The following is an 11,234-nucleotide window of genomic DNA, read 5'->3' on the forward strand; positions in this document are numbered from 1 at the left end:
GGATTGTTGGTTGACAGGTTTTTTTTTCCTAGTGTGCTTTGAATGTTTCCCTCTGCCTCTGGCCTCCCTGTTTTTTGCTCAGACATCACCTGGTTTTACTGGGGTCTCCTTGTAAGAGTTGGGTCATTTTTCAATTGCTCTTTATTCCCACCATCTGGTTCCTACCTTCCTATTTCTTTACATGTCTCATATTTTGTTGTAAACTAGACATTTTAGGTAATATATTGCAGCAACTCTGGGTTCTGGACCCATTCCTTCTGGGGATTCTTATGGTTATGTGCCTATTTATTTGTTCAGTGACTGCCTGGATTATATGAATGAAGCCCGTTCCCACTGTACTGAGAAGTCGGAGCTGGTGTATTGAATTAAGAATATGCAGATTATGACCTGCTGAATAACGGGCACATCCTGTTCTTGACCTTAAAAATAAAAGTTATTTTACCAGTAAAAATGAGTTTATGCAGAAACAGCAAAGGATTGCGACTCTGGACAAGCAAGCTATAACAAAAGCCATAGTCAAGACCAACAAAGAAAGGAGAGGAATGTTGTTTTATTGAGATAAAGGGGGAAGTTGGGAGGAGCTTTTTTTTTTTTTGGCTGTGCCGCACAGCATGCGGGATCCCAGTTCCCTGACCAGGGATCAAACCTGCACCCCCTGCATCGGAAGCACAGAGTCTTAACCACTGGACCACCAGGGAAGTCGGGAGAAGTTGCTTTGATGGAAAGTCCACTGGAGAAAAGTGAGAGTTCAGGGTGATGACAGTTTCTCATTGGCTGAACTGCTGGGCAACTCAATTTTTTGTAGGAAATGCAATGTACATTCTTCTCTTTGTGACCTATAAAGGATGATTCTTTCCTGATGAAGATTCTACTGTTGAGGTGTGTAAATGACAATTCCTCCTACAACTGATATGGAGAGGTACTGGGCTACAGGTCCCCATCATAGGCTCCCAACTCCATTTTAGTGAGGTTCTCTTTTATAAGTCCTCATAACCATCCACATGGGGTGGGCGGGTATCTCCCTCAGCAAATGAGTTCCCACTTTGGGTAAGTGAAACCCATGGGGTTGTTTTGATTGAAGGTGCAGTTTCAATAAACCCAGAGAAAGCAAGTACAGCCAGGAGATCTATTACTTACACATCCCAGAAGTTGGGGGCTGAGGGGGGGTTTACAATGACCCTGGGAAAAGGGCAGTCCTCAGTCCCAGGTCAGGAGCAAGCAGGAGAGAGAGTAGGCACCTACCAATTATAAGACGGATGGCGCTGTCAAGTAAAAAAACAGTGCATAGGGCTTCCCTGGTGGCACAGTGGTTGAGAGTCCGCCTGCCAATGCAGGGGACACGGGTTCGTGCCCCAGTCCGGGAAGATCCCACATGCCGCGGAGCGGCTGGGCCCGTGAGTCATGGCCACTGAGCCTGCGCGTCCGGAGCCTGTGCTCTGCAACAGGAGAGGCCACAACAGTGAGAGGCCCGCGTCCCGCAAAAAAAAAAAAAAAAAACAGTGCACAATCTAAAAGTTGACAAATATGTTTTTAAAAATTAATTAATTAATTAATTATATTTTTGGCTGCATTGGGTCTTCGTTGCTGCGCACAGGCTTTCTCTAGTTGTGGCGAGTGGGGGTTACTCTTCGTTGCAGTACGTGGGCTTCTCATTGTGGTGGCTTCTCTTGTTGTGGAGCATGGGCTCGAGGCACATGGGCTTCAGTAGTTGTGGCTTGCGGGCTCTAGAGCGCAGGCTCGGTAGTTGTGGCGAACGGGCTTAGTTGCTCCACAGCATGTGGGATCTTCCCAGACCAGTGCTCGAACCTATGTCCCCTGCATTGGCAGGCGGATTCTTAACCACTGCGCCACCAGGGAAGCCCGAGAAATATGTTTTATTTGGCAGAACTTCTGAGGATTCAAGCCCTGGAGACAGCCTCTCAGATAACTCTGAGGGACTGCTCTGAAGAGGTTAGGGAGGAGACAGAATACATAGGAATTTTTACAATAAAAACCAGGTAGTTGGAACATGAAAATCAGGTAGTCTGGTTAATTAAAGAAAACCAGATATCTCAGGTTAACTAATTTAGCACTTTTCCATGTCCAGGAAGATGCAATAGTCTGGGCTCACTGAAATCGTTCCTTTGATATGCACCTTAACTTACTATCCTTGATGGTCCTTACTATCTAGGACCAGTATCCTGCTCTTCTCCATCCTGAATCCCCTCAGGGAGCACCCGTGGGGGTGGCAGCAGCGCTTGCTGGCTAGATGGCCCCAACATCCTTTGTTTACTGATATGGCAGATAACAGTCTTCATCCACAGTGCAAAAGTCACTAACTTTTCACAAGCATAACTCTAAGTGGTTTTATTGTTTGTTTGTTTATGTTGTTTGTTTGTTTGTTTTTGGCCACGCCTGGCAGCATGTGGGATCTTACTTTCACAACCAGGGATGGAACCTGCGCCCCCTGCATTGGAAGCGAGGAGTCTCAACCACTGGACCGCCAGGGAAGTCCCCCTAAGTGGTTATTTTAATAAATGTCCTGAGAAAACCTTAGCAGGAACCAAGAGTGGAATCCTAAACTCAAGTCTTTATCTAAATGTCCAGATTCTGGGTGTGAGCAGGGTTATCATACTGCAAAATGCCTAGGCAGTAACTAGGAAAGACAAAAGCAGTTTTTCTGAAAAGTGGTTTTTCTCACCACACCCCAGACAGAGTGAAACCTCTAACACAGGTCCTCAGGTTGGACGCAGCTTTGGGTAAACCCGCTGTATCCTGGGATGACAGGACCATTGGTGAGGCTCTCTTGCTCTTTCACAGACCTCACCCAGTGGTGAAATTAAATCAAGCTGTGGCTGATGGCTTGACTGTTTTCACCGACACGGAGCAGAGAGGGGGAGGAGAGCAGGAAAGGGCATAATTTACTCTCCAATTTATTCAATGCAATTCTGGTTCCTTTGTAGAAATATCTCCCAAAATCAGTACGTGATATTTGTTTAACCCTTGGAATCCTCCTCTCAGCACTCTTAAGTTCCCAACTCTACCCAGAAAACTAGGCAGTGTACAGGTAGGCTACTTTCATTAAATACAGAATCTACTCCTAACTGATTTTCACCTCATTTTCCACTTTTTTGCTAGGGTCCTTTGACTTCCACTTTTCATAATCTTTTGCCAGGCACTTTAATTCTTTGGAAAGGTAGTCAGAGCTCGCTTCCCACCCACCCACCTACACCCCACCACCCCGTACTCAGGAAAAAAACCTCTGTGCCAATCCTGGAGCTGTTTGGGGGTAATAGGAAGCCTCTCTGAATGACAATCCCATCCTAAGAGCTGAGCACTCAGTGGAGGGGAGACAGCAGCCAGTGGTCCTCTTGATTGTATCTTCAGGCACCTCAGGAATGACTTATGATACAGCCACCTCACCTGCTGGGAAAAGGGCAATCAACACCCTGTACTGTCAGTGCACACAAAGGCATCACCTCTGTTCCATGTGTAGGGAATAAAAGAATCGTGTCCCAAGTTTGTAAGAAGAGTCATCCAGCAAGTATTAACCCCCAGCAACAGGCAGTGGGGGCCGGTTTGAAAAGTTGAAGTCTGTCCTTTCTAGGAAAACAGTCCTCTTGAGTGGGAGCTGGGGTAACGGTGTGCCATGTTTTCTAGGTCACAGTAGTCTAAAGTGGAATCTTCAGCAACTTACGCTGAGAGGACCTAGAGAGGGAGTGAAATAAGATGCGTATTTTATGGCAAGTCAAGAAAAATTTAAACATAAATTCTTCTCTGCCCTTTGGCTTCCTCCCTCCTCCCACTGTGCATTGTATATCTGCATTATGCCTCAGCTAGACCTCCCCCATCAGCAGGAATGTCTGCTCAACCATAAAGAGTAACATTTTTCTAGCATCAACAAGACAACTCCTTAAAAGATAACATTTCTTCTTGATCTTGTAAGGGGTCACATGACCCACCATGATCCTGCTTAGATCTGGATTATGTAAACTGTCAATAATATGTCATTTGATGTATAGCCCTCTACCTCAAAAACCTTATATAACGGTGCCTTGATTTCTGTTTTTTTCGAAGTGTAAGCTTTTACTACTCCAGCACAGCTTGGACTTCACCAATGCCTACCTTCGTGGGGCATGTAGTGTGACTCATGATTGCAGACACAAAATCATTTGAAGCCTGTGCTACAGCTCTGGGCTACTTTCAAAGACATTCAGTTACACGCACCGTGACTTGCTTCTAAAAATGTGAGTCCCATTTTCATTTTCCTTCCTCTCTGTCTTGCTCCCTACTTCCCACCTTCTTGGGGCTTCTCACTGTCTGGGTAACAAAGCTTGGGCCTAGCCAAACCTGGGGTAGTGAGACCCCTCTGTCACAAGCAGTGCCTGGGCCTGAGGCTGAGCCTGTGGCCTCTGGAGCCCAACCTGGCTTGGTGCAGCACCAAGGGGTTGCCTGTTAGGCTAGCTCCCGGCTCCCTGGGGAAGCCTGAGGACACTGGCCTGATGGGAGGCGCCACTGCACTCCCTGGGGCCTCTCAGAACTCCCACTTCTAGTTAGTGGACCGAAACACGGGACAGCCACACCTCACTTTTCCTTTTCCCAATTACAAGCAGCTGGGAGGGCCCCTGGCCTCATCAGCTCTGTCATCAGAGTGGCTGCTTTTCCCCAGGGCTTCAGCAAAGTCTGAAAAGAAGGGCTAAGGGCTGCTGCTGTAGGCCTGGGCTGCAGAAACCCTGCCCAACTCTCAGGGGAGCTGGCACCCCGCTAGTCCCACTGGACCACTCACCTCTCCTCCTTGGCCTGTGTAGCCAGCAGCCTTCAGACCTGCCCTCCTCCCCGCCACCGGCCCCTCCAACGACATCGGCTTTCCTCTCCCGTGAATGCTGGCCTCAAGGCGGGCTGTTGAGAAGTCCTGCCCTACTGACAGCCAGCAGCAGTCAGCCCAGGGGGCTCTGAGCCCTGCCTGTGCCCACATCCCAAGAGCAGCAGGGCCACTACCTGCCCTCCTCCGTGAGGACGGAGCCCCCACCTCCCTGCCCGCAGACTGCAGAGGGCTCGCGAGCTGTGAGAACTTCCAACCATGAGAATTTTGACCTCCGGGTTTAGGGATCTGACCAGGTGGACAGTTCAGCTCTGAAACTCATCACTCTCTTCGGGGCCCTGCCTGTTCTGGTGTTCCAGGCCCAAGTCTGGGAGGGAGCTGGACGACAGCAGCTGCAGGCTGTCTAGGACCCCATCCTCGTGCAAGGCCAGCTTCTGCAGCATCTTCTGTTGTGCCGGCGTGATGACGATCTGCGGGGGCTGTGACGACATCGAGCCGCCCAGGAGTGGTCCTTCCATAGCTGTGGGCTAGAGCCCCGGGCCGCTCCTCCAGCTCGACTCTCGGGTGGCACCCCCTTGAGTACAGCCAGCCTGCCTGAGGGGTGCTGGTGCACACACGCGGTCCCTGGGCCAGGGCTGTCTGGCTGGGCTGGGCCCAGGGGGCAGCTTGGGGTCAGCAATGCAGGGCAGCAGATAGGCTGGACATGCTCTTGTCTCTCTCCACGGGCTGGCTGGCACCTTTCTCCAGCCACTCTGTAGCCTGGGCCAGGGCTCCCGAGGGCGCTGCCAGGGGCTGCCATGGGCTGGCACCGCTCAGGGCACTGCTGGTGGTGGACACGTAGGAGTTCTCCTGCAGGGAAGGGGTCGGCGGTTGGTGGCCTCTGGCTCCAGAGACGGCCCTGCCACTGCTGCCTGCAGCTTCTCCAGCCTCTGGTACACCTGGCTCGTGGTGGGGTGAGGGGGTGGGGCGGTCTCCTCTTGGTCCGGTGGTGCAGGCAGCAGCAAGCCAGATGGCCCAGGGCCAGGCCCAGCTCTGGTGGGCCTGGCCCGGGCCTGGGGTCCAGGTGTTTCTTGTAGATCTGGGTGGAGATCGGGGCCGCCCAGGCACCTGCAGCCAGACCTGCTTGGAGTGTGGTCTGGGTGCTTTTCAGGGCCACCCCAGCCTCCTCGGCTTCCTCTTCAACCAGGTCTTTCAGATACTTGGTCTGGGCACCAAGCATCCTCACAGCCCTCCGGCCTGTGCCGTGACTTCTAACGAGCGAAACAGTTCTCAGAGCTTTCTGAGATGCTCTTCCCAGGTTACAATCCTCAAATTTGGCTCAAATGAAATTTTCCAATTCTTTCTTAGATTGACTGATTAATTTTTCATTGACAGGGAGTGCTCTTGGTTCAAATAATACAGACTCATATTTCATACAAATCTTTATGAGTTTTTCTCTTCTTCAAGTTTCATTGAGATATAATTGCATACATCACTGTATACATTTAAGGTGTACCACATAATAATTTGACCCACATACATCAATGCAATGCAAACTTATCACACTAAATTTAGTGAGCATCCGTCATCTATAGATACAAAAATAAGAAATAGAAAATAATTTTCCTTGTGGTGAGAACTCTTAGAATTTACTCTCTCAGCTACTTCCATATACCACATACAGCAGTGCAAATTATATTTACCATGTTGTACATTACATCCCTAGTACTTATTTATCTTTGAACTGGAAGTTTTGACCTTTTGACTGCATTTATTGAATTCCCCTCCCCCACCTCTGGTAACCACAAATCTGCTCTCTATTCCTATGAGTTTGTTTGCTTTTGAAATATAATTGACCTACAACACTATGTTAGTTCCTCTTACACAACACTGTGATTCAATATTTCTATACATTTCAAAATGATCACTGTGATAAATCTAGTTACAATATGCCACCTTACAAAGATACTACATGGTTATTGACTCTTCCTAGATTTACTTGAACAAATTGTTCTTCATCTGCTGTTTGCCTTTAAGACTATTTCCGGCAGCTTGAAATACTTGTTATTAAAATAATTTTCACCAGTTTTATTGAGGAGTGAGTCTGAAGACCTCCTCATACTGTAAGGACATCCTAATACATTTAGTATGAAGCCCATTCCAGTCAATAGAGAATGAAAGTGATAGCTCTAAAATCACTTGTCATTTTATATGTGATCAAAATTGAGAAATTTTATTTTTTATGATTTCCAAAACGATACTGAACACTTCACAAAATTTACTGTTTAGGAGATTACACAGAAAAAAATGACTCCTCAATTATAAGGCACAATTTGATTTCTAATAGATAAAAATTAAAATACAATGTTAGTCATGATCCTTCACATAAACAGAACCATCATGATGTGTGTAAGTGTATGTGTTTATACACATATATTAATTTTCCTTTTCCTTTTTTTTCCTCTTTAAGAAAGTGGCTCATGTTCTTATGGAGGATTGGCTAAATAAAAAATATGCAATCGAGGGAATTCCCTGGAAGTCCAGTGATTAGGACTCTGCACTTTCACAGTTGAGGGCCCAGATTCAAACACTGGTCAGGGAACTAAGTTCCCACAAGCCATGTGGCGCAGCCAAAAAAAAAAAAAAAAAAAAATCAATCTAAATGGGCACGTTGGAAACCTAAGGGAAGAATTGTAGTTGAAGTCCAAACGCAGTATAGTGGCAGAATACTTCTGGTTCAGGGAAGATCAGTTTTTGTTCTATTAAGAACTACAGGGGCTTCCCTGGTGGTGCAGTGGTTAAGAATCTGCCTGCCAATGCAGGGGACACGGGTTCGAGCCCTGGTCCGGGAAGATCCCACATGTGGCAGAGCAACTAAGCCTGTGCACCACAACTACTGAGCCTCCACTCTAGAGCCCACGAGCAACAACTACTGAGCCTGCGTGCCACAACTACTGAAGCCCGCGTGCCTAGAGCCCATGCTCCACGGCAAGAGAAGCCACCACGATGAGAAGTCTGCGCACAGCAATGAAGAGTAACCCCTTCGGGCTTCCCTGGTGGCGCAGTGGTTGAGAGTCCGCCTGCCGATGCAGGGAACATGGGTTCGTGCCCCGGTCTGGGAAGATCCCACATGCCGTGGAGTGGCTAGGCCCGTGAGCCATGGCCGCTGAGCCTGCGTGTCTGGAGCCTGTGCTCTGCAATGGGAGAGGTCACAACAGTGAGAGGCCTGCATACCACAAAAAAAAAAAAGAGTAGCCCCTGCTTGCCACAACTATAGAAGGCCCGCTCACAGCAACGAAGACCCAATGCAGCCAAAAAAAAAAAAAAAAAAAAAAATCAGAGCAGAAATAAGTGAAAATCAGAGCAGAAATAGGGACTAAAAAAACAAAAGATCAATGAAACTAAGAGCTGGTTCTTCGATAAACCTTTAGCCAGACTCATCAAGAAAAAAAGAGGGCCTAAATCAATAAAATCAGAATGGAAGAAAGTTACAACCAATACCACAGAAATACAAAATAACATAAGATACTAGTATGAACAATTACATGCCCATAAAATGGACAACCTGGAAGAAATGAACAAATTCTTAGAAATGTACAAACACCCAAGATTTAATCAGGAAGAAACAGAAAAAAAAATTGCTAATTATCAGGGAAATGCAAATCAAAACTGCAATAAGGTACCACCTCACAGCAGTCAGATTGTCCATCATTAAAAAGTCTACAAATAACAAATGCTGGAGAAGGTGTGGAGAAAACGGAACCTTCCTACATTGTTGGTAGGAATGTAAATTGGTGCAGGAGGTTTTGAGGAACCTCCACAGTATGGAGGTTCCTCAAAAAACTAAAAATAAAGTTGCCATATGATCCAGCAATTCTACTCCTGGGCGTATATCCAGACAAAACTATAATTCAATAGATACATGCATCCCTATATTCAGAGCAGTGCTATTTACAATAGCCAAGACATGGAAACAACCTAAATGTCCATCGACAGATGAATGGACAAAGAAAATGTGGTACATATAAACAAGGGAATACTACTCAGCCAGAAAAAAGACGGAAATGATGCCATTTGCAGCAACATGGATGGACCTAGAGATTATCATACTAAGTGGAGTAAGTCAGAAAGAGAGAGACAAATACTATATGATATCACTTATATGTGAAATCTAAAATATCACACAAATCAACATATCTACAAAATATTATATATATAGGACGGATAAAAAAAGTCCTACTGTATAGCACAGGGAACTATATTCAATATCCTGTGATAAACCATAATGGAAAACAATATGGAAAAGAATATATACATATATATAACTGCGTCACTTTGCTATATGGCAGAAATTAACAAAACATTGTAAATCAACTATTCAATAAAATTTTTTTAAAATTAAAAAAAAAACAGGAATAGGGGACAAGGCGCTATGCCTATTTACATACACTGGTTACTCTATGCACATTAAAGGAATGGAGAACGTGTAAAAAAAATGACACAACTGAATGTATTTAGGAAACAGAAATAGACTTACAGACATAGAGAACAGACTTGTGGTTGCCAAGGGGGAGAGGGGGTGGGGGGAGGGACAGATTGGGAGATTGGGATTAGCGGAGGCCAACCATTATACATAGATTAGATAAACAACAAGGTCCTACTGTATAGCAAAGGGAACTATATTCAATATCTGTGATAAACAATAATGGAAAACAATATGAAAAAGAATGTGTATATGTATAACTGAACCACCCTGCTGCACAGCAGAAATTAACACAACATTGTAAATCAACTATACTTCAATAAGATAAACATAAAAAAAAAAGAGTATAGTCTTTCAGAAAGGGATCACTGGCAAAGTAGTCCTATCTTTCTCCCTTGCCAGCTTTGTATTGCCTCACAATTTACCTAAATTTATAGACCTCAGTTAAGTCATTAAAATGATTTAAAAAATATTACCTAGTATACTAAGAAGTGAATTTATGTATTTTATAACCCTATCTCTAACAATGATAAAAGATAAAATGCAAAACCATAAAAATGACCAATAGTCCCCTCTTCTTACTAATATAATTGAACGAAGCTTCTTACTAATTAAGTTTAGCTCCACAACACTGTTTTTGCCTTCAGGAAAATGATTATGAACACCAACGATAAAATAAACTGCCTGAAAGCATTCAATAAAGAAAAATGTCTTGCTATCTTGAATAGCAATCAAATCCTCTAACACAAGTGAAAATGCTATAAGAAGTCCTCTAAAGCACACTGTTACTATTATACACCACAGTCGTATAGGGTTTGTAATCATTTTTTTAAATTGAAGTATAGTTGCTTTACAATTTTGTGTTAACTTCTGCTGTACAGCAAAGTGATTCAGTTATACACATAGATATTCCTTTTAGTATTTTTTCCATTATAGTTTATTAAAGGATACTGAATACAGTTCCCTGTGCTATACACTGGGACCTTGTTGTTTGTCTATAATCATTCTGAATAGAATAGTTTTAATCACATACAATAAAATAAACACATTGAGGTATTATATTGAGCTAAAAGTAATACGAAACATGCATAGCCATCCTGACAGAAGGAAGGTGCTTATTCTCACATGGAAACAATGGGTCAAGGAAGCCACTGCACAATGAAGCAGAGAAACAAACTCCCATGTCATTGTTTCTGGCGGCACCATTGTGAATGCCGTGGTGAGTCAGGAACACATACTCACTAGCACTGTTAACAGCATAAACTGTTTTCAACACAAATTAGACATTATAAAGATATAACTCAGAGAAGAGTGGAATCAGAGAATATTCCCAACCATAAAACACTGAAATACTTTCACAGTGGATATAAGAAGACTTACAGAAAAAATTCAAACTCTGATGGATCTTTTATGTGGAAGGTGTGAAGACATCAGGGGAAACTACACATCTATAAAAATGGTAATCAAACACTTGTTGGTGGTGTTGACAATACCCTTGACTATAAAGACACAGAATCTGGAAAATAAGCTGGAAGATGGTGTCCTTGAAGCTCCTATGTGTCTGCCTCTCTCCCAGTCTGGGGACTCCAACATCTAAAGAATGTCTTCTTTGCACCTGCTTTAAAATCACACACAGGTGAATTATTGGTGAATGATGATATGGAACCAAAAAGAGGATGGATTCTGGAAAGTCTAGGTCTTAATATTACTCACAGGCAAGATATCTCCAACTCCAGATTTTTTGTATTATCACAAGTCTCATAGTCTATTCAACTAATATGAGTGAGAAGGAAACACAAAAAGCAAATAGGAAAAATCATAATTTACATAACAGTATGCTCTTTGACATCCTAGCCATACATAAAATTTATTCCAAGTGTTCAACAGAATGGAAAATAGAAAAAGGCTCCTATATGCACCACCACAAAAAAGGATCTTTCTCAGTAAAAAGGGTGAAATAGGGATTTCCCT

At 44.3% G+C, this 11,234-nt stretch overlaps 1 protein-coding gene across 1 annotated transcript; it reads right to left on the bottom strand.

Annotated features, from left to right (window-relative positions):
• Window positions 1–3,225: 3,225 nt before the first annotated feature.
• LOC116752066 (interleukin-1 receptor-associated kinase 1-like) lies at window positions 3,226–7,612 on the bottom strand. Its single transcript, XM_032628677.1, has 2 exons — window positions 4,766–7,612; window positions 3,226–3,687 (listed from the first exon to the last, which is right to left on the bottom strand). The coding sequence occupies exon 1, from the start codon at window positions 6,018–6,020 to the stop codon at window positions 5,205–5,207; it is 816 nt and encodes a 271-aa protein (XP_032484568.1). The 5' UTR covers window positions 6,021–7,612; the 3' UTR covers window positions 3,226–3,687; window positions 4,766–5,204.
• Window positions 7,613–11,234: the final 3,622 nt, after the last annotated feature.

This window comes from Phocoena sinus, chromosome 3, assembly GCF_008692025.1.
Source record: "Phocoena sinus isolate mPhoSin1 chromosome 3, mPhoSin1.pri, whole genome shotgun sequence".
Taxonomy (NCBI): domain Eukaryota; kingdom Metazoa; phylum Chordata; class Mammalia; order Artiodactyla; family Phocoenidae; genus Phocoena; species Phocoena sinus.